Source organism: Ochotona curzoniae, unplaced genomic scaffold (genome assembly GCF_017591425.1).
Source record: "Ochotona curzoniae isolate NIBS_2020 unplaced genomic scaffold, NIBS_Ocur_1.0 contig_1014, whole genome shotgun sequence".
NCBI classification, from domain to species: domain Eukaryota; kingdom Metazoa; phylum Chordata; class Mammalia; order Lagomorpha; family Ochotonidae; genus Ochotona; species Ochotona curzoniae.
The window spans coordinates 6,986,342-7,013,974 of NW_024464920.1; the positions used below are offsets into that span (position 1 = coordinate 6,986,342).

At 45.0% G+C, this 27,633-nt stretch overlaps 1 protein-coding gene across 23 annotated transcripts in view; it reads left to right on the plus strand.

Moving 5' to 3' along the window:
- The window catches only part of ANKS1B (ankyrin repeat and sterile alpha motif domain containing 1B), a 1,034,668-nt gene that overhangs the window by 961,630 nt on the left and 45,405 nt on the right, over positions 1–27,633 (plus strand). For 4 of the 23 annotated variants that reach the window (XM_040980129.1, XM_040980202.1, XM_040980193.1 and 1 more), the window contains 3 exons: positions 6,519–6,626; positions 8,549–8,728; positions 25,111–25,185. The exons of 2 other annotated variants lie outside the window; for them this stretch is intronic. In XM_040980129.1, coding sequence (XP_040836063.1) covers positions 6,519–6,626; positions 8,549–8,728; positions 25,111–25,185 — 363 coding nt within the window. Of the gene's footprint in view, positions 1–6,517; positions 6,627–8,548; positions 8,729–25,110; positions 25,186–27,633 lie in introns of those variants that run through there. 17 more of the 23 variants (XM_040980153.1, XM_040980163.1, XM_040980172.1 and 14 more) reach the window with 10 other exon arrangements.

Sequence of the window (27,633 nt, forward strand, 5' to 3'; positions counted from 1 at the left end):
GTGAATTTAGATAACAAAAATAATACTCAAAATAATGCCTTTAGGGCAATTCAAAGATAATGTAATCACAGTTTAAATTTCTATTATATTTAAAATAGGAATGCTGACTTAATTCAGTGCTTTATGATTACCAAGGAAGCAGCCTAGTCATTCTCATTTAGTCCACAGAAATCCTTTTTAAGGAAGGCTGTTTTGACATAAGTGGATGATAAAGATGTGGAAACACACATATGTGTGGACGAGTGGATGTATACACGCATGCATGTTCATGCACATGCACACACTTTGTATATTTTCCATCTCCTAGATAGCACTGGAACAATGGACAGTTTTGATACATTGGGACTCACAGATTGGACATCTTTCACATATAATTAAGTTTTAGGCAATCAGTGTTTGTTGAATACCATCACTGCTTAGCTAGAAGAGTCAGGGGACGCCCCAAATGTCATGACTTTCTGCTGTCAAGAACTTTCTGGCCAACACAGCATGGCAAACCTGGTTTGTGGCCAGCCAAAAGACAAGAATATTGTCACAGGCAAAAATCAGGTGCAGGCAGGTGTTGGTCTAGCCATTAAGGTGCTGGTTGAAACGCCTGTATCCCATGTCCAGGTGCCTGCTTTGCTTGCATTAGCCTCTTGCTAATGTAAATCTGAGGAACAGGTCAAGGAATTTGGTTTTCATCGCCAATGTGGGAATCCTGGATTGACTTTTTAGTTCCTGGTGAGGCCCAGAGCTGGACCCTAGCTCAGCACAGTCCCAGGCACGGGGGCATTTGGGGTGAGGACTGTTGGAGGCGGGTACCTCTCTTTCCATATGTGTCTCGAAAAATCAGGTGCAAGTTGAGGCGACGATTTCTGGGATTTAGGGAGTTGGAATAGGTTGGTCCACAAGCATGATCTTGCCTGTCTGTTTTCAAAGGAAAGGTGTTTAGAAATTATTGACAGGGCGAAGGGTAAAAGTTCGACATTCAGTTGTGACTGAGTTGTGGAGATGGAAGCAGAGCACTCGACTTCGACCCTGAGCAACTAAGAACGGCATTGCTCCTTATCTCCCTTACAGATGAGTTAAAAAGAGGCCTTGGCATAGACCTGCATGGGTGTGACTTCCAGTTGGCAAACACGTAGGAAGGAAAGGAGGTGTAATATACTCTCCTGAAAATGGAAGGAGATTCCAAAGACAAGATGAAACTGTTTCCTCCCCTCCCTAAATAAAAACCCACGCGCGACGAGGTTGTGGTCCCAGGGTGATGTCGGCGGGGACCACGTGTGCTCAGCATCTCTGCCTGTGTCATCTCCAGAGAATTCCAGCTGCATGTGCCATTTCGCATCTGTCGGCTACCTCTGAACTCCAGGATGTAACTGATGCAAAATGTGACACTGAGGAACGTTATGCAGATTTGTGAGCCTCCCTGGAGGCCTCGGCTCAGCCCGGCAAGAAATGGATTGAGATTTTATGCAGGACCAAGAGACAGACTGTCGCTACATGACTTTTCTTCGTGACTCGCGCAGTTTTCTTTAGTGTTTCTCGTGTTGTGTCTGTGCAAAGACAGTAATAAAAATGGAAATGGAAGGATAATAGGATTTGGTAAAGCATGTGAAATGTCTGATATCCAGAAAAGCACAGTCTAAATTTCCAGCAATGCAGGGAATGGTCTGTGCTACAAAATGTGTCTTTAGAGCAATACTATGGCAATACGCTTTCTGTAAATGTCTCCTGGGAGTTACCCATGGACTTTACTTATACATTAAGACTTTAGCCTTAATGTATAAGTAAAAATTTTAGGGTAGTTCCAAAAGTCCATGTAGGGCCCAGCACAATAGCCTAGTGGCTAAAGACCTTGCCTTGCATGCACCAGTATCCCAATGGGTGTCAGTTTGTATCCGAAATGCTCCACTTCCCATCCAGCTCCCTGCTTGTGGCCTGGGAAAGCGATAAAGAACAGCCAAAAGCTTTGGGACCCTGCACCTGCACCTGTGTGGGAGATGGGACGACGCTCCCTGCTCCTGGCTTTGGATTGGCTGAGCTCCAGCCATTGCAGCCACTGGGGGAGTAAACCAGCGACTGGATGATCTTTCTCTGCCTCTGTGTGTCTCTGTCAGTCTGACTTTCCAATAAAAATAAATAGATCTTAAAAATAATAAAATAGATATAATGATATAAAAAGTCCATGTAAAATGGAATTTAAAAGATAAGTTTATTTTGGCTCAAAATTTAGTGAAATCCATGCATACGAAAAGGTGCATAGAAAAATGTGTGTCATGTTAATGATACATAATGATTTCAAACTTTTTGCCAAAATATAAGCGTATTTTTTTCTCAGCATTTTCTTTGTTTTAAAAGATTATTTGAAATGCGAGCATCTGAAAGAGAGGGAGAGAGCTTCAGAGCTTCGCTTGCCAAACACTGCCAGCAGGCTGGGAGCCAGGGAGCAGATAAGGAAGGGGGCCATCCCTCCGCTGCTGTCCCGGGTGCATTAGCAAGGAACTGCACGGGAAGCAGAGCAGCCAGGACTAGAAGCATCGCCCTGATATGGAATACGGCTGTACTGGCTGTGGCTTAGCCCATGATGCCACAAGGGGAGCCCCTGAACTTGGCTTTTAATTCTGTTTTTCCACACACTTAATGGGAGTGCTCACAGACGGTCACTACAAAATATAATCATGAGAGAGATGAAAAGTGTTTCTAGGCTACAGATAACTCGATTTGTTTGTTTTTCAAAGCAGCATTATAATCAGATCATCTTTTTAAGAGGAGATAAAACACAGGTTTAATTTAGGTGGCATTCAGTGTAACGTGTCTCATGTAGATCACACTGAAGTTGGAAAAAGTGAGTACGCTGACTTTCAGCTTTGCTGTGATGTGTAATCTCAGGTGTGCTATTCAGTGCAAGGGTGATGTCAGGATTTTATCTGGCAGAACTGCTGAAGCTCAACCCAGAAACATAGATGACAATACTGTGATATTATAACACTGTCACTCAGCACAGTGCAGCTCCCACTGCTGAGACTGGCAGGGTTTCTGAAGCTGTCCCAGCAGACACTAGAGACAGATCCTGAAAGCAGCTCCTATTGTGGTGAATGGGTACCAATCTGTGACCAGCCTGGACTATTTGAACAATATCGCTTCCATTTTAACAAATCTGCATTTTCTTTATAGTGGTTGTAATAAAAACCATTAGGAAAACATACAAATAACTAACTTTTATTTCTTACCTGTCGGAAGCAGTCAGAGCTGCATTCATGTCTCAGTTTGTATCATCATTTTTCGTAACAACTTGTAGTTATTTGTGCCCACTCTCTCTAATATTATAAACTCTGTGAATATTTTGTGGCAGAAATTCTGTATTGTTACTGTGGTTGAATTGAGTTTCCTCAATGTCTTAGAATAATGAAATCCCTGGTGCATTCCTGTGGCTTCCTATTTTACTCCCATTGGGTTTCAGGTACACACAGTTCATAGTCATTCAAGCCAAGGAATTCTTCCCTATCCCAGTAACCATTGCTGTGGTTTTTTGAAAAACTAAAAGTTTGCTGGTCACCAGTCAGGGTATCTACAGCCATGGACAGGATCCTACTGTTCAGGAACCCATTCAGAAATGATGCAGCATTAAGCTCTTCTCACTCAAGATGAACCCTGTTGCCTTTGGATGTGGCTTTTCCATGATGGCTATCTTTCTTTGGACTCTTCTCTGTGCTGTCACCTACCAATTGGACATCTTATTGTTGGATTGGAGTTTTGAAATCAAATGACACTTTCTCTTCCATTCCATCATTAGTTTGGATTAAATCATGAGCTATGAGGGTTTCTCATTCTTTTTGGACTTTACGTCTTACCCAACACTAAATTTAATATTTTCAGATGGCCAAAATCCATAATATATGTTTTGGCATGGTAATTCAACATAAGAAATACCATCTATTTAAAAAAAAAGTTGTGATGGCATAACCGAAAGTGTAGCTAAGGCCAAAAGGTATAGGAGTTAATAATAGCCAGAAAAAGGAGTGTTACACAAATTACTCACTGCTTCTCAGTGTTAGATTTTGCATCTTTAAATGGGACTGATCGTGTTATATAAGCATTGAATGAGTTACTCATATGCTTGTATCATGTATTTGGCAATTTCAAGGGTTGCTAGAGCGCAGAAAATATTCAATCCATGGTGGTTATTGGCAGTATTTGCGGTTACATAGACTCATTTCTGGTTGATAAGGTGAATTAGTCAGGTGGAGCTGACGTGAATCGTCTTGAGTTGATGCATTTCTGTTGGCACTCTTGTTGGTTTTTCTGTGGGAGGGGCAATAAAGGAATGGCCATGTAGAAGAGAACTCTGCCTCCTGTTGGCGGCTAAGCAGTGAGTGGGAAAAAGCATACATTCTTTTACATTAGGTCTAATACCAAGCTAACGGCTAGAAATTAGACACATCCCTAGCAGAAGGAGCGCATAGTGAGATTCTCAGCTTTGCACAGCTGCTGAACTACCAGGTAGTGATCTGCCAAGCCGGTTAACATAAATGGAGGAAGACAACGCAGGGCAGTGTGAGTGGGCAGAAGCATGGAAGCATGGCAAGTGGGTTTCTGCATGGACAACTGTAACATCAGGAATTTGGAGAGAAATCATTGTAGCCACTCTTCCAAGATTAAGGGGCTTTGAGTTAACTGCTGTAATACAATTAAGAGATCTTACAGTCGGCTTTGGCTCTCAACCTACCACAGATAAAAGGCCAGCCCGTGATCTGGTGGGTTTAAAAGGCAGAAAAAACCAAAAAGACATTTTACTAGAAGCCCTCAGAGCAGATGGCAGCGTCCTGTTCAGATGTAAAGCTGATTTACTTATACCTTCCATATTGTGACCTTTTATTTTTTTATTCAACAAATCTTAAGCAATTACTATAGGGGAGGAAAAGGTCCAAATGATGGCAACTAAAGTGATCGTGGGAAAGAGAAGCTGCTTTTAGGTTCACAGACTGGGAGGGTTTAGGACTGGTCGGCTGCAGAAGGCAGCAGGTTCTACTGTCAGCAGGATTCGATGTATATCCACATTGGCCTTGGGTACCGCCATCCCAGCAGCAGCAGACATGGAGCTGAGGGCGATACGAAGGAGCAGATCATGATGCATTAGAATCGAAATCAGTTCAGGCAGAAAGGTCTTTAGGATAACTAATAAAGCAGGGAGTAAAATTCAAGGCAGCATGAGATGTCTGCCCAACAAATGCCTACCCTGCTTCCCCTACAAAACTTGGAAGAGATATCTTGACCTAAGTCGTAACTACTTTGGAAACTAGGTCCCCAGCAAGAGTTGTTGCACGTACATGGACATGAATGGAGTAAGTAGGTTTCTGTGAATAGGCTTGTAATGTTTGCTTTTCAGAAATCTGTAGTTGTTAGAGATATGACCAAAACTTGTCAGTATCTACCTTAGAATAAATCTTGGCTCTCGCGTAGGCAGTGTAACCACCATGAGCCTCCATGTCTCCATCTGTGACTTGAGAAGACCCTGTCTACAAAGACAGATCATCCAGACTGAATTTGGGAGCAGCATTTGTAAATACCAGGATCAGGGCTGGGGCTTGAGGGTCTCACTGGTGCTCAGTGCCCTGATGCTGTCAGCCTCCCATCACTCTCCGAAACCAGCAGGGGGAGACTCTGAGTCCACCCCCCAGATAGGTAGTGTTTGTCTCCAACCCTTATAATTTGCTAGTTTTGTCCTTATTGACGCTCGTTGTTTCATATTAGTTGAGCATATATTACGTCAAATATTGCTTTGTTATAATAGTGATAGATGCACAGCTGTGCTCTGTTCTGACAGGAAACTCCCATGGGAAGGCCTGGATCACAACCTGAAATTAAATGATTTCAGAGAATGATGTGAAAAAGGGAGGAGGGTAAGGGAGGATGTTGTGGGGTCCAGTGCAAAGGGAGTGGAGGCACAGCTCCTTCCCGGAGGACCTGGGGGAGAACCTTTCAGAGGAGACGGTGTTTGAGCAACTTCCAGAAGGCGCATGCAGCATTTCCAGCGAAAGGAGCAGCAGGGGCAGCTCCCCATGGCACAGATGAAAGGTGTTCCAGGTGCAGAGGAGACCCCTCTGACTGTGTGTCCTCCGTGGAGGGGACAAAGACAGACCCGTGGGTGGAAAGGGACAGAGGACAACCAGGTCTAAGGGTCTTGTAACCAGATCAGCACTCAGTGTTAGAAGCCATCATGGAGTTGACCAGGGTGGGAGGGAAGCGTTGGTTTGTGTTTTTGAAGGGTGCCCCAGTTACTGTGGGACTCCGAGGAGAGCCCTCGGTGCCTCCCCTGCGCACCGCACAGCGGCCCCCGCAAACTCCTGGCACAAAGCTGTCCCTTCCCCTTTCCGGACTCAACAGATCACACTGACTTCAACGCCACATCCTCCAGGCGTGGGGCTAACTCAGCCCCATCTCTTGTCACTCCTCCTGTTTTAGGACATTTAAGAAAAAAAAAAAAAAAGACGTATTTCAAGTAAAATCTTTAACCCAAATGCATGTTGTTTCAGGTTTTAAAAATCAGTTTGATTGGCCACAGGAAACGCATTCTGGCCTCTCTGGGAGACAGGCTGCACGAAGACCCTCCACAGAAGCCCCCTCGCTCCATCACCCTCAGGGTAAGTGCCAAGTAGGCCCCTTTGCTCTCTATCCTTGGTCCCAAAAAATTGCATCCTGCAGAGAAAGTAGCCAAAAACTGTTGGGCAAGAAGTACAGTTACCCAAGGACCTTACCTTATCTATGTTTAAAAAACAAATAAACTTCCCCCCTTTTGATTGTGTTTTTAAGCAGACTGGTTTTGGTGACTGATTAGATACTTTTGAGCTCTAGATATGCATCTGTAATGGAATTCAGTCTGGGCAACCTCCACCTTTAAGAACCACCTCCTATCCCACACCCCCTGTCTACAGCAAGAGAGAGGAAATGAGTTTTCTGTCAGAAGAAAATCAATAAAGAGCCAGAGTTAAGCAAAGATCAATTTAAAATTAACCTTAGGGTCTTCTGTTTGTCAAGACTTGAAAGCTGTCCATCTTTACCCACTCCTGAAAAAATAAAAAAAAGAAACTTAAGAACAGAGAACTGAAAACTTTACTTAATAAACTCTGCTGCAGCTGTACTGTACGACTAGGGAGTAGAAAAACTTAAAGCAACCAAGGAAGGAGAAGAAAAAGAAGAAGGAACAAAGGAAGGACAGAGAGAGAGAGAGAGAGGGGAAGAGATGATTTGCAGCAGAAAGGAGTAGCCGTGGTGCCCCACTTTCATGACACTTAGAAGAGCCTTCCCAAGTTGCCTCTCAAAGTTAGACTCTCCCGGGCAAGTTGGAGAGTCCCCATTCTGTTCTCTAGAGTTTGTCCTGCACTTGCTTCTTCCGATTCCCTTTGTGCAGGTGTCAGAGTATCACCAATACTAGATGAGGGACATCTAGGGTAACTGAATGGCTGCTGCCAGGGTGGCGGCTAGGAGGGGGCAGGCAGGTGGCAGAGGAGCTGTGAAGATTCTGAGTCCGAGTGAGTTTTACAAGAGAAGAGATAAAGGTGTCAGGAGGTGCAGGTGCATCGGCTCCAGGAGGGAGCCATGCAGGAAGCTGATTCTTGAAGAATCAGGACCCTGGGATTCCCAGTGTCCAAATGGAAGCTACTCGAGGGCTTTGGGAGCTCTGAAGGTAGAAATAAGATTGGTTTTGCCCCTCAGAGAGAGAAGCCTTGTGTAGGAAGGAGGAGAATTTGGTAGAAAAGGATGATGGTCTTACCTTCCTTTATTCCCCCAGCCCTAGAGGAAGCCGTGGGTGCCATGTCTGTGAGATGATGTGACCCCCCAGTGCTGTACTTGCTCTCTAAATGTCCAACTCTAGCAGAACAACGTGCAGGTCAAAGAGATTTCCAGGAAAAGGGGCAGAACCTACTTCTTTCCAAGAAGGCCTAGGACAGCCCCCGCCCCTAGCTCCCAGGGGGGAACACATGGGCTGCAGGCTGAGCAAGGCCCCAGACAGCAGAGCTCAGCATCCTCTCAGATGGTCACACTTGTGGCCAGCTCCCTTCAGCTTGAGCACCCTCTGTCACTATGTGCGTTGCTCTGTAGTCCATGTGACAAACAGCGTTGCCCTTCTGGGTCCTCTCCTGGGTCTTCCTGTCAGAACACGCTGTGGCAGAGGATCCAGACCCCTTGGGTCCCATGATCGCATTGTCGGGCTGGCGTCCATCATGGTGAGGGCCCTCTGCCCACAGGAAGACCCCCTTGTAAACACACGTGATGGTGTCAGAGATACCCGATACAGGCGTGTGTGCTGCTCAGATGGTGCACGCAAACAAAGCCCGCTTCCCAATATTTTAAGCCTTCAGCGCAAAATGCTTATGGGGGGTGGGGAGGACGGGACGTGCAGACTCCCTTTAACCAGATGGCAGACTGTCATCCGTGCTTGGCAGTTGACTCAAAAGCAGCTCCCACCTCCCCAGGGGTTTGTGTCGTGTCGGTGTTTCGCAGTTGTGAGACCGAAGGCTAGCCGCAGAGCATCGTATTTATTTCATGATGTATTTCCATTCAGGAACCCAGTGGTAATCACACTCCTCCTCAGTTGTCTCCATCACTTAGCCAAAGCACTTACACCACTGGTGGCTCCCTAGACGTTCCTCACATTATCATGCAGGGCGATGCAAGGAGGAGAAGAAATGAGAACTACTTTGATGATATTCCCCGATCAAAACTGGAGAGGCAGATGGCCCAGGTAAGGTGTTCAGCATTCTGTGATGTGTTTGCCTTACACCCGTATCAGGTAATGCACTTGAATATTGAACAGCGGCTCCCAGCGGTGGCTGCTTGTCCCTGCCTCACTGGAACTCTGTGCTGTGCCGGGGTCTCTCGTTCTCTGCTCACTGGAACCAGCCTGGACCAGCCCTTCTGAGGAAAGGGGTGTCCGCACGTATCCTTGCTAATCTGTTCTCCCCAAGGAAGCAGTGGCTTGCCTTTTTGCCTTTCAGAGTCTTTGACCTAAAGGGAATAATACCATGCCAGAATCAAGTCAGTGAAATAAGTGGATAACGAGGGATAGATGATGCAATGTCAACTGGTTGAGCAGTGGGTGGGAAGCCAGGGCATGGGGAGGGGCTGTTAACTCTGTGTCACGGTGCTCATATGCCGCCACACTTATTTGTGAACAGTTGCACTACAAGGGCCAGTGTTTGTGTAATCTCATGCCGTCACCTTGGGTAGCTGAAAAGGCTGCTGCTGGCTGAGCCAGATCTGGGATAAGAGGTCTGTTGCCTTCAAAGCTGTGGTGGTTGTGATGAGGCTGTGCCTCCCTCGCCCACCCTCGGAGCGCCACACAGACGTGGGAGTCGTGCGTCCCCCGGCTACGGCACTGCTGGGTCAGCACGTGCAGATGGACAGCTGGCGCTACACGCTGCCCCGCCCCTCCAGGATACGGATATGTGGGTGACTTGGCAGCATCTGCGCCTCCTCTCCTCATTCTAGGTTCACTCTGATGTGCCGGGAGCCTTCCCTCGCCTCCCACACCTAAGATGAGAATCTCGAAGTGAAAACTTGACTGTGATGGCTTTGCCTCGGTTGTTAAATATTTTTCTTGACTGATGAGATTCTGGTTTTTTTGGGGGGGGGGTTGTTTTAAGAAAAAATTTTGTGCACAAAGGAAAAATGTAAGCACTTCGCACACAAAAGAAAATTGTGAAAAGAATGTTCTGGAAACTAACTCTTGTGCCTGCAGATACCTTGGGTTCAAAGAGCCTGGGATTCGGGTTTCCTCTGTCCTGTCTCCGTATAGAATTGCTCCTCTGCACAGGGAATTCCATCTGTAAGATGGAAGATGTGGGAGAGACAGAGAAAGAATAATTTTTCAATTTCTCTTGTCTGGTTTTTTTTATCTTTATTGCCATTTTCCCTGATGTTCTTTTAAGGCTGTCTGGAAGCGCCTTTCTCCTTCCTGCTCATTGACCTTCTGCTACCTGTTGGTGTTTGCACATCGCGTATGTGGTTACCTTTCCTAATGACAGCACTTTGAGACAAGCATGTAGTCTTTAAGCATGTAGTCTTTGTCAAAGCCAGTGAAGTCTTTTCTGGACCCTTGTCTTTCCCAGGTAAGGGAAAGGTTTGTTCCTGAGCGTTAGCCGCTGTTGTTTGTCCTGACTCACCAGCTGAGCAACCTGTTCGTGTATTTTATGAAAACTCAGAGTACATCTTTTTCAAAGAGAGATTAATTGCTCTTCAGCTTGAGTGTGGCCACTCAGAGGGATTGAAGCAAGCTTGCTGTCTGCCAGAGACTCACATCCGGCGACGGTGTAACCAGATATTTCTCTCCTGTCACTCAAATCAGAAATGTATTCTGTTTTCTTGGTAAGAAAGAAAGCCTTTCAGGATTGTCTTGCATGGAGAAAATGGGGGGGAAAAAATGTTTATCTGGCCAGGTAGGAAAAGCCCACAAAGCGACAGGAGAGTGAAATAAGCAGGTTGATGGAATGCGGCGGTCTGTGGGGCGTCCGTGAGCATGGGTTTATTCACCTGCCCGCTACGATCTAATGGCAGATCGAGCTGTGGGCTTATCAGAAGCTTGCTGAAATCCTGCTGCTTTTGTTAGTTTTCTTTGTTTTGCTGCAGAGAAAATCAAAGATCACACTCCAAGAATCTGAAATAAGAAAAGGAATTCTGGGATTGTGACCCTGTGGCTTGCGTTAATTGCAGGGTTTTTGTTTTTTTTTTTTTTTTTTTTTGAAAATGTCCCCTAATCTGACAAAGCTAACACTCATGGGAAAATGAATATGGAGAAATGAATGGCAAACTTGTTTTTAAAAATCTCATCATTTCTAAGTGTTAACTTTTCAAAATATGAAATTATCAGGGAGTTTCTTGTTGAACAATTTAATTCATTTGATTTTTTTTCTACCATTCAACTACTAAGTTGGTATTTTTCCTTTTTCTGTATTTCTCCCCATCCCTTTTTTGGGTCATTTACAATAAAACTGTCTGAAATTTTTTTTTTAACAACCTACCACTCACTCTGGACCATATTCTTTCCAGAAATCATGTGTCTAGACGATAAACTAGGTCTTCATAAAGACTTGAATTAGCCATTACAATCCCGGTGATGAACCCAGAACTCAGTCACTGGGGTTCCTCCCCGGAGGCTGCCCCAAGCTCTGCCAGTGCTGGGCTCACCAGTCCCTGGTTCCTGCTGAACCACCAAGGTTCAGCTCCAGACCTTCCCTCTTTCCCAGGTAAAGCACGCAGGATGCAGCTGAGGGGCAGGGGATGGCTGGAAAGCTTCTGTATTCTTGGAAACCCCTCTAACACTCTACATTTAGCTGAACCGCTGTCCTTCCCCACCCCACCCCGACCAGAAGGATTTGAAATTCTAGCCTGAGGCCAGGAACCTGAACTTCTCAGTGACTCTAATAATTCATAAAAGTTTTGCCTTCTTAAAAGTCTGCTGCACGAATGTTTGGGGGGAACTTTGCTCAACTTAGAAAACCAGTTCTTTAAATTGCATGAGATACACTTACTATCCTTTGAATCTCTTCAATGTATTTGTCAGCAGACATTTACAGTGTACCTCTAGAGGGGCATTTACTTGCTTGTTTTCATTTGGAGCTATCATTTCAAATACCTGTCTTGGAATACAGGTGAATTGCAGATACTGTGATTATTGTTCACATTTATTCTGATAGAAACGATATTCTGGCATTTAATTGCCTTAAATGAATATGTGAGCAACAGTACTGAGTTCAGCACTGATAACAGCATCTTTCAAACCACTGAAGGCGATGACGTAAGCACTCTGAACAGTGGACTTCCTCTCGTGTTGCACACTCAGCTTCCTTAGCCTGTAACACTAGACAAGGCTCATCACCTAAAGCTCCCAAAACAGCCCCCATCTCCATACCTAAATTTGCACATATATGTTAAGTAGTTTGACATCTGTAATCTCTCTCTTTTTTAAATGCATGTATTTATTTAAAAGGCAGAATTCAGGAGAGACCGAAAAAGATCTTCCATCTGGTCACAATAGCTGGAGCTGAGCTGGTCTGGAGCCAGGAGCCACTAGCTCGTTCCAGGTCTCCCACATGGGTACAAGGGCCCAAGGAACTGGGCTCTTTCACTTCTTTCCCAGGCACATTAGCAGGGAGCTGGATCAAAAGCAGAGTAGCCGGGACTCCAGCCAGCACCCATGTGGGATGCTTGCACTACAAGCAAACACTTGACTGTGTCATGGCACCAGTTTCAATGTGTTACCTGATTTTATACAGTGTGTTGTGCACATTATTAATCTGTGTGTACATACGGCAGGTGAACTGTGGAAATGAGATTATGAATCTAAATGTGGAAAATATATTAGAAGGAGGTAAAGATTTCTAGTATCAAAGGCCTAAGTGCAGTCCTTAGAAGTGTCCCTGAATGACAGTTAGAACTCAGTGTAGCCTTAAAATGAGTAAAAATGAGAGAGAGAGAGAGAGAGAAAGAGAGAGAGAGAGAAAGAGAGAGAGAGATTGAGAATAGCGGAATCCATAAGGCTTAGGGATCCTATCCTCCAAACTTATACAAAAAGGATAAATAGTTTGAGATGCTGAAATTTAAAAATCATCTCTGGGCTTCCATTTATAGAAAAGCACATGAAAAATGCAATAGCATTTGTGTTTTCACAAATGGAAGAACTCCTCAACAGTAAGACAAATTTAGCTTTTGCATTAGGGAGGCAATTGCACAAAATTTAGCAATAACGTAGAATTCCTTGGGTTTCAAATGCTGTCATCAAAATATGTCGCCTGCTGGTTTGGAGTCCCAGCCCCTTCATTTCTGATCAGCTAGCTCCCTGCTGACGGTCTGGGAAGGCAGCAGAGGAGGGCCAGAGTTCTTGGGTCCCTGCATCTGCATGGGAGACCCAGAAGAGGCTCCTTGCCCCTGACTTCAGACCTGCCAACTATTGAGGCCATTTGGAAAGGGAATCAAACCAATAGATGGAAAATCTGTCTCTCGCTCACTTTCTCTCTGTGTCTCTGTCTCTCTTGATTTCTCTCTGCCTTTCAAATAAATGTAAATCTTAAAAAAATGTTATCTGGGACAATACCTCAAACATTGTAAGGACTTCTAGATTGTTTCTAAATCATCAACCAATTCAGTTGCAAGCCTACTGTTCACTGAACTAAGCAGTGTCATGTACTAAGTATGACAAGATCAATTACTTCTTTATTCGAAAGCACTTGGCGTGTTTTGTTAATTCTACAAGTGTTTGATCTTTTGATATCATTACAGGAAGGGAAGTGGGAACTGAGGCTTACGGCAGGCCCCCTCCCTGCATGGCCATATTGGTGCCCAGGGTGTCCCATACAGTGTCCTAATGAATCCCTAAACTGCCCATTTGCACTGCGGGATCCCAGGGGCTAAGTCCATTGCTCACACATGGAAGACAGAAGGGCATGTGGACTGCTCTCTCTCAAAATAAGAATATGTCAATTACTTGACAAATACTAATCTCCCATGTGTTGTAATGGGTTAGACTTACTATAGGCAGAGCAACAGGAAACAAAATCATGAGCAGATTGGTGGAAACTTAGTGAATCAGTTCCCAAGTAGCACCATGCAACCCTTGAAACACGGAAGTACAGTGGTTACTTGCTGGTTGTTTGCGTGGAGGCCTGCCTACCTTGGCAGAACTCTGCCCTTCTCTTGCGTCTTTGTATCTAGGTGTGGCATTATGTACACAGAGATGTCATTGCCTGTGGTCTTTCTCCAAACGACAGACACCACCATTGCCTTTGTGGCACCTTGAGTTGGTTTCTTTGAGGCCTTCCGCTTGGAACAAGGCTTGTGGTGCTCCTGAACTTCAGTACCCTTGTCTTTAAAGTGTGGTAATACCTGCTTCTCACGCTGATGCCTATAAGATCATTCATACAAAAGCATATTCTAAAGTGTGAATTGCTGTCAGTCGTAGATAGATAACAGGTGGATAGTGAGGCTGTCAATTCGGATGTATCACCTGCCAGTCCCTAATTCAGAACCTTTGGATTCATTTTGGGGCCAGATAATTAGCAAAGATACAGAAAGGCAGGTGCTTCCACAGTTGCAACTTTCTGTAAAAACCATTCTTTTGTTCTGCTCTTCTCCATGAACGAGAGTATGTAACAAGAATGGAATTGGGATCTTCCTCCTCTTCATCAACAGGGACTCTGCCGAGGAGCATTCAGCATGGTGCGGGGGTGCTTCTCTAGGCATGGAATGCTGAGGCTGGGTGGGCTCCCTCCAGTTCAGGCCATCGGTGAATGCAGCAAAGGATCATTTGTGGAAATGACTGGGTTATTTTATGTTAAACTTATGTCATAGTTGGATAAGACAGTGATAGGAGAAGATCTTTTCCTTAAATAAAATTTTAGACTTGCTTGAAATACACAAAATTGCTCATCAGAGAAGCATGGAGATCCCAGGGAGCCACAGGCACATATGCAGCTACCCCTGGGGTGGAGAGGCTGGGAGGATGGAGTGAAACAAAAAGCAAAAAGACAGTAATTTCCCCATTTATACTTCCCCGAAAGAGAAGAAATCCTACTTAGCCTGCCAGCATGATTGGCGTCTATAGAATCCAGCTTTCAGAAAAGTGTGCAAAAGGAATGGCACTTTACAAAACTCCAATTTACAAATATTTCCCCAAACTGCACAGGTTGTTTTCTTTCCAGGCCACAACAGATTAAAAAAAAAAAAGATTTCTTTCTTTTTATTGGAAAGGTGGATTTTATAGAATGGAGGAGGGACATGAAGAAAGATCTTCCATCTGCTGGTTCACTCCCCAAATGGCCAGAACTGAGCCAGTCCTAAGCCAGGAGGATCCCAAGGCACTGGGCCATCCCCTGCTGCTTTCCCAGGCTGTAAACAGGGAGCTGGATGGGAAGAAGTGGAGCACCGGGGACATGAACCAGTCCCCACATGGGATCCCAGTGCTTGCAAGAGGAGCATCAGCCAGTTGAGCCATCATGCCAGGCCCCACATCAGATTTTGTTTATGTCCATAAATGAGTAGCTTGTTTTTAATTTGGAACTCCCTGTAGGACTCAGAAAGCCTCAGTCTGTCCGTGATTTCAAAAGCTTCCTTCAGTAAGGTCTAAAGAACAACTCCTAACACCTAAGCACAGATAATAGGTAACCTGAAAAAAAAGGTTAGGAATAAACTCAGGAAGCTCTTCCCCAGGCGCTTCTGATTTGACAGTTTCTCAGATTGACAAGCCGATACACTGGCTTCAGAAATAATTGGGGATGGTGATGATAGCCGCCCAGCAACACCAGACCAACAGCCTTCTATGACCAAAGGCATCGTCCTGAGCCCAAGTGGAGAGAATTTCAACCTGGTGTGTTGGACAATTAATGTGGTCTGCTAACTGCCTCATCTGAAAGCACGCCCTGGCAACCTGGAGGCCAGAAATTCCAGTGATGCAGATCTTTCACACAGCATTATTTCCACTGTGATTGGTGTCTTGCACATCCCATACGTTAGTCCTAAAGGAATCACAGATGGATTCCTTGTCAGGTCTGAACATTCGCCTTTCAAGGCCAGAGGCTTCATTCCCTGTCAGGTTCACCAAGGAGGCAAATCAGTTGGCAGGGTTTGTGCTGGCAGATCCCAGTGACATCGGAACATCTCGAGGCCTTTGGCCGGCAGAGCTCTGATGTCCCGATCGCCTCTCTGTGTGCTGGTGCTTAATCGAGGTGACTGCGTTTAATTGAAAACCAGACCATGACTTTAAAAAATCAATAAAAAAATCTATTTTCAGTTGAATAAATAAGAAATATGACACTATATAAATGCCCTGTTTCCATGGAGTTGACCTTGTGATGTTTAGTAGCGCCTTCCACTTGCTGACACTGAGCAGCTTTTTCTCAAAGAGACACACCAGGCTGTTTTTCCACTTGTTAAATTTTTGGAATGCTTCTCATTAGACTGGGTCTGGTTTCTGGGTCCGCAGGTCAGAGGAGCTGGCTGTTGTCATCTGACCTTGCTAAATTTTCAAGGGTAGGAGACTTTTCTTCTCCCTTCTTTTTCCAGTGTTAGACGTAACAAAGGTGGTTTGGTTTTAAATGTCTAGAGAAACCAGGACGGCTCATGTGGTCTTGCATGAGCTAGCTCGATTTGTGTCTGAAGTCCGTTTCAGCAAGGACTCTACTGATAGGTGTGGGGAGCAGGGTGCCGAAGCCGCTCTGGGATTAGGAGGGGCCGTCACAAGATGGCGGCTGGCCCAGGGCCAGGAGGTGGGGTCAGTGTCACCAGCAGGTAAACAGGAAGTCACAGGGATAGGCTGATGCTCTCACTGTGATTACTGGCCTATCACGTAGTGCCAAGTGGACTCACAGGGAGAAGTGATTGGTGGAAAACGATATAAAAGTAGCTGGTAAACACTAGGGGACGGATGATGACAGGACGACTGCGACTGATGATGGACAAAGACAAAGACGAGAAAGACTGGGGGCGGCGGGAAGAAGGGTGGCGGAAAGGAGACGGGGAACATAGGGGAAGAAGAACGGGAGGAAGGGTGGTGGAAAGCTGGCCAAAGAAGCGGGGAGGAAAGCTAATGCCAATGGGGACAGGAGCAGCAGAGATAAGGATTTAAACGCAGCCACTTTTGGCAGTGAGGAGTCCGGTTCTGCTTTTCCTGGACCCTCATGAGCGTGCCTCATCGTTTTCAGTGTCGCTGCTGCTGGGCAGTGGCGGCGGCAGATGGGCACAGGAAGGAAGCTGAAGCACACTCCAGGCAGCCTGGGCAGGAAAGGGTGTGGATCTGAACCACCTGCCGCGGATGTCCAGCTGTCCCGGACCCAGCTCCCGCTCCCAACCTCACTCTTCATTTCTTGCTCTTTGCTTCTCTGTTCCTCTATCCTGGCTCTCTTCCCCAACTGGCTTTCTCTGCAGGTGCAGGAGTCTAAAGCCTGCTTCCTGCTAAACTTGACCCTACCAGAAAACAGAGCTTATCATTCCCAGAGTTTTTCCTCCAAAAAAAGTCCCAATATTCTGTCCCATCAGTACAGACCACCATCCCTGAGCCCAACCCAGGGGAGAGAGGTAGATGATCAAGGCGTTAACTCCACCTCCTGCGAGGTAGGAAGGGATTGCTCCCATGGACAGACAAGGGTGCTGCTGTTACCAGCAGTGGGACTGGTTTCCAAGCAGACAGAAATAGCAATGGTGGGCGACTGAATAAACCCGCATTGCCTCTCCAGTTCTGACACTGTCTGATGGAAAAGTATTCTATCGCATGGGTATCCATTTCATTTTTCTTTGTTCTTAACTTGATGAATTTTCTAAAAGGCCAGATTTGAAGTCATGAGATCAGGGTTAAAAACCCCACCTCTAATACCTGTTGGCCCCTGTAACCTCAGTCAAGCCCCGTTGGCTGATCACAACTTTGTGGCTTCCTTCTTAAATGAGATTGGTACTACCCACCTCATACCATTGTTGTAAGACACAAAGTAGCTTCTATCCAAATAATTTATAGACTCTGTAACTACACGTTTTGACTGTTTCAGAAATGATTATTCCGGGGGGTATTTTCTAGTTTTCTTCTGCATTATGCTGTTACAATTCAATCTGAGTGAATGCATTGTAAAGAAAATTTTATATTCAGCTATGCCTTACAAAGCCATTTCTGTTTTTGAGATCAGACTAATACATCTCCACATATATAGAAATAATTTTCTTATGAATGTAAACACTGTCCAAGAAGTTTCCATACTTATTAGAGCCCAATTATCATTTGGGGCTCTTTGCACAAGGCATTATGCATAATAACCACATTTAAATGTTTTTAAAATGTAAAATATCCTCATGAGTTAACATATCTCAAAATATCTACTTAGATTTCATTTAGGATGTATTCCTTTTCATTTTAAATATATGTTGACTGGGAACAAGGCTTGACTCTTCTTTAGTATTTTCCATTTCCTCTAGTGAACACTCTGTAAGTGTAAGTATTCCTAGCCAAATTGCTTGATTAACATCATGGGCATCATAAAGCCATAGGGCCCCAGAACATACCCAATTAGACCAAATTGGGATGATCTCAGATCCTTTAGAAAGGAAATGACCCGCCTGGAATAGGAGTCAATCATCTATTTAGCTTAGCCTGGTCCATGGGCATCATCTGAAGTGGCTGCACTGATTAATTCAACTTTGTCATGTCCTTGTGCCCTAGGCTACACAGAGAGCCTAAGGAGAAGAGCCAGAATTTGAACCAAGGCACTGTAGTTTCACAGCTTTTATAGGAACTACTGTGCTGCTGAATGCACAACTCTACAAATAGTACCGGTAAAAATGACACTTTATAGCAGCCCTCAGACTCCAAAAGACTACACTGAAATGCTTTGAGACTCGATAATATGTAACACTTGGTATAAATGCAAGGTGAGCGGAGGAAATGGACCTCTACAATAGCATGGGTGAACATTGTGTTTAAAGAGGAGTCTCTGCTCTTGACACCCGATGTCTCATCCTTTACCAAGCAGGGGTAGTGAACCAGTGGCGTGTGTAAACCACTGCGAGATGATGTCACTCCCCACCTTTCTTAGTGGGCCTGTGTTGTAATGTGGTTTGACTGTAAGGCTGCAACATTGCAGTAATTTACATTTTTCTACATTTATTAATGGCTAGAGGATTTTTCTGTACTTATGTTAAAGAAAAGGCAGAATTTGAGAGTGAAAAGAAGCCAGAAAAATCCATCCGTCCTGTCTCTGATTGATGCCGGCACCCTTTGGAATACATCCCTGGCAGAAATCCACCCGTTTCTGCTTCGATTTGCCTGTCACTGGAAAACTGACCTCCCTTTGAAAGGCAGCTCCATCTTTGAAAAGGTTCTTACTGGTAATAACTTTTTGCCTTCTATTGAGATGAAAGAAACCTCGCTAAAACTCCTACATAGTTAATGCTCTCTTCTGGAACAACAAAGAAGAAATCTCCCTTCTGCTGAGAATAGCTCTGTAAGACTGAAGACAATTTGATACCTTGTTCTCACTACATTAAACATCCCCAGCTCCTAGCCAATGTCATTCTGATAAGTGGGAGACGAACCCCTACAGCACAGCAGTTCCCTGCCTCTGGGCATGTCTGCTTTGTTGATGCTCATGTTGAACAACATTGACATACTGTTCATCCTAAGGAGCTTTTCTTTGTGAAAATTGCCCGGCCCAACCTGCCAGCAATAACTGTGAGCCGCGCCTCCCCTCCCAGCCCTCTGGATGTTCCATTTACATTATTGCTTTCCAGATAAGACCCTCTTATCAGTTTGCTTATCCAATAATCCTCATCTATTGAGACCTCTTTAGAACTTGGTTCCTCTTCTGTGTAATGTACTCATTTAAAACACTTCCTCTCTCTATATATTTTATGTATATATAACCTTCCAAATCATCCCACACTTTAGTAACTGAAGCGTTGAACAGAGTGGAACTGATGGAGAAACTAAGACCCCACCCCACCCCTTCCCAAGCTGGCTTCAGTCAAGGTCATTGCTCTGTCAGACTTTGCTTTTCCATGTTTTTCATGGGAGGAAAAGAAGAAACAGGGGCATCTCAGTAAACAGGCCTGCGTGAATGGCTTTGTTCAGCATCTCTTTTTGTTTTGTTTTGTTTTGTTCCAGTAGAAACCAAAAACAAATGTGGAGCACGTAGTTAATAAATGGGTGGACGTAAACAAAATGACAGACTCGGTCTGCGAGCAGGGAGCATACTGTATATTTTAAAGAGATGTTACAGACAAAGAACAGCATTACTTTGCAGAAATGCGTTTCTGTGCAGCAATTCATGTTGTGATAAAAAGCTGATCACTGCGTTTCTGAATGAGTTATTAATATTTCTGCCTTTGAGCGGTCTTGGAAAAATGCGTGTATCGGTAGTGATGGCATCTGAACTTGGAGGGAGCAAATGAAGTAACACCTCCCCCTCCTCCCCCACTCCCCACCCTCAGTGCTACAAACAGCGCGATCCCAATAGTCTTAAACTCCCAGTGACACCCAGGGCACCTGGAGAGCTGCACAGTGAGATCTGAATTGTGCATTGTTCTTTCTTCTCTGTTTTTTTCCTGAAAAGAGATTTCATACATAATCGTGTAGTGCCACTTAGGGCTACCACTGTCCTCGGCATACAAACAACAGGAGTTTTATAAGCCTGTCCTTCTTTCCTACTTGGGCAGCTGAGGACGCACTCTGTGCTCTCAGCTCCAGAGTCGGAGTTAACCAGGGGAGCTATGGGGTTGGAAGCAGAAGAACAGAAGAAAACCTTGAACCTGAGCAGGCAGAATCAGAATGTGTCTCAGGCCAGCAGACTTGGCGATGGAATCAGACGTGTTGTTTGCTTCCTCCCAGTCGGAGTCAGCTGGTCAGTCCTGAAGCCAAGAATAGAAGGTGGCCGAAAACAGGAGCAAACAGCCACTGGCCTGGCTTTCCCTTCGGGCAGCCGATGACGGACCGGTCAAGATTCTTCTCCCTAGGCATCAGGCAGAGGTCACAGTCAGGAAATGTTGAAGGAGCTGCTCTTCAAGGTGGGGGAGGGGGAGAAATGATACAAAGTGGCCTTCCCTTGAGCTCAGAGCTCAGCATTCCCTGCCTATAGAAGAGTTCATATGAAACCTCCAGTGAAAAGGGAAAGTGGGGCGTGCATTTCGCTCTCAGCACCTGGGGGTGCTGCACTTGAGGAGCTGATAGCGTTGAAGGATCTAGATTGCATGCAAGTGTTAAGAGGGCCAAGTATGATGTATCTCAAAATTCATCTGAGAGAAAGGAGTCTGGCTGCTCTGTAAGACAGAAAAGATAACCAGACACTGACCCGCAGCCTCTGAGTAACACGGCAGAAGTGCAAGGTTCCCTTTTCCATGAGTGCCTGTGGGGAGAACTTTGTCTGCAGTGCTTGGGGCATCCTTCTTGGGCTGCACTGCGTTTGTTGTGTCTTGACAGATCTGAGTGTCTGCTCTCGGGGTGGCGGTGGTTGCCTGCTCCTGCCCAGAGCATCCATCGCTGCAGCGCGCCTTCTCCTTGAGCCTTTGAAGCAGCTTCCCTCTGCTCCTAGGGTTTGTTTGTGTTCCATTTCAGAAGCACCCAAGAGAAGGATGGGATTTCATTATTTCTTTAGCTTTTGCTCTGAACCTTTCATATTTCCTGTTGGATTCTCTTCTGGTCAATTTCTGCACACCCTGAAGTGTGAAAAGTATTATAAGAGAGAAATGAGAAAAGGCCAATTTTTTAAGAGCTTGGAACAAGGCAGAAGATGTCATCTCTGATAGACTGTGACTGGAGGGTGTTGTTCATGAAAGTTGCTTTGTTAAACTAGCCCCATGGCATCAGTAGACTTCCAGAAGGTTCCCAGGACCTAAGTGGGGTTGCTGAATAAGCTGAGCTGTCAGCAGCTTGCTCTGTTCAGAGAAGCACCATCCGCCTCCCAAGCCCAGCCTACTGCTGGATCTTCCCATGGAAAAACAATTATGACCATAGTGGTTGCCATTCCGTAAACACTGACGACAAGCAGGGCTGACCCCTGCTCACTCTGTGACCCATGCCTTGCACACAGGGGACCAGGAACTACGCTGAACTAATGCGGTACCAGGGAGGTGGATTCTTAGGCGCCAAACTGTTTCCCCATTGTAAATTTCTACTTACAACGTGGAAAGTGCAGCTGGGATCTGGATATAATGTGCCCGGAGAAGTATTCTATGGGAAAGTGATTCTGCAGGAAATGGGGGAGCTGGACCTTGCAGTAGCTGGAGGAAGACCACTTGAGACTGAAGGAAAGATAAGAGCAGAAGCGTTAAGGGAAGTTTTTAGCTGTCCAAACTGAGCAAGCAGGAGGAACAGGGCAAGTGGGAGAGGGAAGGTGGTCCGGCCTCCGAAAGATGGAGAAGCCTTGCAGGCCACTGTGAGCGAGACTCTGTATTTGTCTGCTTGAGTCAGTGGAGCTTGGGAGTGCTGTCCTCTGGCTTTCACAGTCAGTGCATCACTTTGTAGGATTGAGAAAAGACACTAAGGCAGCAAAGGATGAAAGGAGTGGGACCAATTAGGAAGCTAATGGAAATATCCGAATGAATAAAGACTTGAATCCCGCATCTTAAGGCTAAACAGCTGGAGAAAGGGACAAGCCATCCTTCAGGGAGAGCACAGTCCAGCAGGAACCTGGTTTCAGATGTCTGGTCAACGTCAGAGGAGTCAGGCAGGCATTGAGATATCTGAGTCTAGGCCTGGGCTTAGGAGTCAGGAATGGATAAGACCAGCTGGTGTAGCCAGGAAATACCAGAGAAGGGTTGAGCAGTAACACCTCAAGGAAGGTCAGACAGTGGGAACCAGCAGCAGAGCCTGAGACACGGGAGGGAAGGAAGCGTATGTCTCATTGAGGAAGGAATAGAAAAAGTCCTTCCATTTCCCACGGAGTGGGCCCACTGAGGACAGAAAAAGTGGAGACCATGGAGACACTGCTTGGGGAGCTCTCTTTCCTGATCAGCGAAGTTGAGTGAGAGTTGTGTTGGCTTCAGGTTGATTTGATGGAAGCTGTCACAGCCTCTGTGAGAATGTTCCATTAAAGACCATAAAATGAATGTCTACAGGGGAGGAGTTTACTGCAAATTACTGCATAGCTCCCAGCAGAGCAGACAAGCAGTCCGCCTTCAGTAGAATCTGAGAGGTTGAAAATATGCTTTTGTGGTTAGATTTGAATACAAATTCTGTTGTATTTTCTGAACCAAAGTCATGGTGGCATGAGGTATAAGATGGTAACAGGAAGGAGATGGGAGATTTGCAGAAAATATTTCCAGAGTTAAAGGGGAACTCTAAATATAAAATGGTATACTTTCAAGTCTGTTGATTTCACTGGCCAAAAAAAAAAAAAAATTGCATTTTTGACAATAGTTGTAAGACTATTACGTCTTTTCTTAACCCCCAAGTGGTTGGATTTCGTAGTAAGCCAGGTTCAGATGGACTAAATTTGCCTTAACAGTGTGTATGGCAAAGAAATTGCGAGGCAATAAGCAAACGAAACTGCGAAGGAATAGTTACCATTCGTTTGCAGAAGTGTTGCCTGCTCTTTGATGGAGAGCTGTGCTGATTGTTGGTGTCCCTCCCTCCTGCAGACTGACAGTCCTTTTTCGGCCTTCATTTGGAGAAAGCATGGACTGGTTTCACAAGAAGTCTGCAATGTTCATTTCAGGTGCATTTTGTCAGCGCTGTGTTGTCACATGTCCGTGACTTCCTCTTCCAAAGGCATTTGTGGCAACAATGAAGTAGCCCCATTACTAACAGTGACAGCTCACATGAGTCACGTGTGTGTAGTGCTTTACCTGGTATTAGAACTTTGTTTCATTCAGGATGGAAGGGACTGTCTCTGTTGGAGGCCCTAGGAGTGCAGTGTGCACAAGTGCCCTGCCTCGCGGAGTTCAGCTTGGGCTGCACAGCAGAGCAGCCTGGTGAGAGAAGTACGTCAAGCTCTGTTGTTATTCCTCGTTACAGATAAAGACATTCTGATGCTTAATTAGAACTCAGATTTAAATCACCACTTTTCTGGGAACTTGGAGCCCAGATAAAATTTTATTACCTGTGTCCTGTTTTGTTTTTTAAAACTTCAAAACTTATTACTACTATACATGTCCCTAGAAATGTCATTGTCTTTAAAATGAGCTGAGCTGATCCAAAGGTGGGTCCTGGAACCAAGTTCCTACAGATACTTACAGCCCAACCAGAGTGTGAAGTATACAGTGGCTGCTGGAGACAAGACAGGAGGGCTTCATGGGCCCATGACACAGCTTGGTAGACAAGTTTTTGAAGGTGAGAGACAAAGATTCGCCCCAGTGTGGGCTGGGGAATAGCATGATGTTTAGAGAGGGAACTGAGAAAAGTGGAGCTGACACAAGGACCTCTTGTTCAGACCTGAGGATCTGACTTCCTTACAGCACGCCTATTACTTGGCAACTGTGCTCGCCAGCCATCCTGGACTAAGCAAGGGGCTAGGTGCAGGCAGGTGCGATTGTGTCCAGAGAACAAAGTCTTACATTCCTGGCAGGTGCTGGTGGGAGGCTGGGGAATGAGGAAATGGTGAGGCAGGGGAGCCTGGTTTCTATAACTTGCTGTTTTTCTGAAGTGCTTTGTGTGGCCGCCCTCCCCTTTCCTTGCGATGATCTGTGTAGGATCTGCCTGTGGCCCCGGGGGGTGCTCACCGCGCTTGCTGAATATGTATGGGTGCTCTGCCATTTTCAGTGATTCAATTTCACAGTGTCTTTGAGAACGATCGAACTTGGTAAAAAGAACTTTGGAAAGGCCAGGTCAGAAAGTCCCCCTCAGTTTCTGGTGTTTAACTTTTTTTTTTCCCTAAAACTCTAGGGAGTGGGTGTTGGTTTGTGTGGCATTTGGCTCTGATCAAATGCTATTGCCTTCGATTGTTAATGGTACCGTGGAATTCAAGGTACAGAAGTGATTCATTAGACTCACGAATGCTGTTTCTGGAAGTTTCTCTTTGAATACCAGCACTGAACATCCCCTGCTCCAGCCACCCTCTTGCCACCTCCGGCACAGCTCCCCTGGGTGGGAGTGTGGGTGGGGCAGAAGGGAACTTCTGTTAACCACAGGATTCTGCTCATGACAGCATCTTAAAGCCTCAGGGCCTTCAAGATTCATCAGGTGAATGGGATGACTTAATTTTTTTTAGAAAAATCATCTTATTGTAACATTTGCTGTCAGTCATTAAAGATGTTAAGATATTTGACCTAAATTGGTGGGTTTTTTCCCCTCATCTTTCTTGAATTTAATGAAAATATTTATTCTGTGAAAGTGACAACACGAAGGGTGTTTCTGTTCTTTTTGACAAATGTAAGACACAATTTGCTTTTTCCTAAATGTGAATGTGTTGGGAATTTCTCTTGATATACACTAATGTGTAATTGATCTTTTTCTCCCCCAGCCAACCCCAAATGTTTTTAGCAAAAAGGATGATTCAGAAGTTATTAATCAGACCTTGGGTACCCTAAGACAGTTTGTATGAGTTGTTTTTAAAAGAAATGTAATTCTTTGCATTTTATCATTTTCCTCTTTCCTGAATGCTACCTTGGTAGCCGTTGTGTTTTAAATATTGACAAGATGAGATAGTTTTCTGTTTATATCAGCAGTCGTCAGTCTGTGAGATATGGACCAATCAGAACGCTGGATTTCCTTTCTCAGCGATCCATCAGGTTCATAATGTAAGGTTACACGTGGTTACTGCTTCCTGAACTTGCGCTGTGTACTGTGTTGCAAAGTGTCGTCAGCAGCTCTAGGTACCATGTCCTGGCAACGCAGACAGTGTGTAACGTCTGGTGCCCTCGGGTTCCTTGTCTGGTACACTTCGTTATCTGTGCCTTGTGCCCAGTTGATGTCCGAACGTTGTGCAAAAGCGAGAAGCGTACTTGGTTTTCAAGTCCATAGTTAAAATCTGTCCCGTGTGAGTTTTGGCTTTCATTCCCAGCATCTGTGTTAACTTGCTTTCACAGGAAGAGGGTAAATTGATGTGTACACACACACCCACACACACACGTATCTGTGCTGTTGTTCCTCACTTTGTACTTGCCCACATCCATGGGCTCCTCAACCCTTTGTGTCTCAAAGATGGATGCGCTTTACGTGTGAGCCCTAGTTGAGTCTAATTTGCATGATACCATATACATTTTTGGTGAATGTGGGAGGAAGACAGGCCGGGAAAGGCACTATGAACAGCTACAATGTGGTTCTCAGCCTTTTTCCACTTGAAAACACCCAATCAGTCTTTGAAACGTGTGTGAAATGGTGATCCTTTTTACTCTGACCTGCTTGACATTCAGATGTTCACATTTCACCTTTACAGATTTTAGGGTGAAAAAAAAAAGTTTTTTCATTTGGAAAGTAAACGTTCTACTATTTTGATGTATTTTTTTTTTTTATGTTTTCTATTTTTAAATGCAGTCTTATTTCCCCATCCGGCTAAGCCGCTCCCATTGGATAGCCTGCTGTCTGCGAGGTGGAGACGCTTGGTTGAGAATCACAGAGTTGGGGTGTTGGGGGGAGCATGCAGAAGACCTGGGATGGGTGTTACCCGGCGTCCTCCTATGCATGGCACTGTGGCTCCTGAGGGCCATGGGGTCTGAACGTTGGTGTCCGTGCTCTGGTGACCCAGAAACTCCTCCTGAACGTGTAAAATGCTGCCCGGAGCTTTTATGTGTTCAGAAGTGGCCATCTCTGCTCTTGATCACCAAAAGGAACAAATGCAGTAGAGCCAACTGTGGTTGACCAAATTGGCATTCTTTATTCTTGAACAATCTTTTTCAAAAGGAATTCTGCAGCATCCTGTGTGTGACCATTGGCAGGAGACCTTTTCCTTACATTCTCATGCCAGATCCGAGCGCACGTATTTGTGTGCGCAGAGCTGTACGTTCTGGTCTCCCGGGCCTGAGCCATAGGGAAAGGAGACATGGTCACGCCCATCATGTTTACATCGCGACAGTCCATCTGTGAGATGTATCAAGATTATTGAAAGTAAAAGCCTTCAAATAACAATTGTCATTTTAAATCCTCTTCAGTTTTCATGACCTGTTCTGAAGAAACAGAGTGTTATTTGTTAATATTCAGTTCTAAATTTACCAGCAGGTAGGTGGGAACAGTTCCCAGTAGAAAAGCTTCTCTTACAAAAAGTTAATTAAATCCTAATGTTAAAAACTTTTTTAAAATAATAGATTTAAAACTTGAAAATGCCATGCCTTTCTGTTAATGTTTGAAAGCTAGGTCATCATCATGAGTTTTAATTATTTGCTAATGTATTTAGGGAGCTTGGAAGGAAAAGTGAGAATGTGCAAGACTTTTTCCCCCACACATTTTCCGAGCACGCGGAGTATGTAACTCGCAGTTTCCCTGTCGGGGGAGAGAGCCCAAAGACGCAGTGTGAGTCAGGATTGCCTGAGATGTCTGCTGACTCTGAACACAGAGCCATCTAGCAGCTTTTGAAGTCTAAAAGGCATATTTTGAAATCTGCAATCCAATAAAATCTGGCAATATACAGGTCTAAATTTCGGCAATATAGAGGTCTAAATTTCTCATATGACATGGCAAAATTTGGCTAGCAGTTATATATTTTTCATGTGGTGGTCACTTTAACACTTTACATGTGGCCCAATTTGAATTCATCACACAGGACCAAACTTTGGATTAACCCTTGACAGTTGGTAAATTTCTGTTATACAGAATCGACTGTCCACTTAAAACTGTAATTTCAAGTCCCGTTTTTCTTTTGTGTTACCGGTGAATTTCTGTGCAGAGCTGAAGAGATGCTTATTGATGTTGGTTGTCCTCTGTTTCATTGCTAGACTTTAGTGTGCTTATAAAAACTGGAAAAAAAAAGCCTTAAAGCACATATGTAAAAAATAATAAATACCAAAATAACAAATACCAAATCAATGAGGCTTTATGTCATGATCCAAATCTTGGAATAGTAAGATCACTGAAATACATGAACCCAAAGGAAAGATTGTTCTGCAAGTACTGTAGGCTCTGAGGGAAGTGCATGTTGCAGATTCCTTGAGTCATTTCCATTGCTCTTCTGTAAGTGCCCGAGGAAGCCCTCTGCTCGTATCTGTGTCGGTCATGGTTTAAAGCAGGATGGAATCCTACCCCAAACTTTGCCT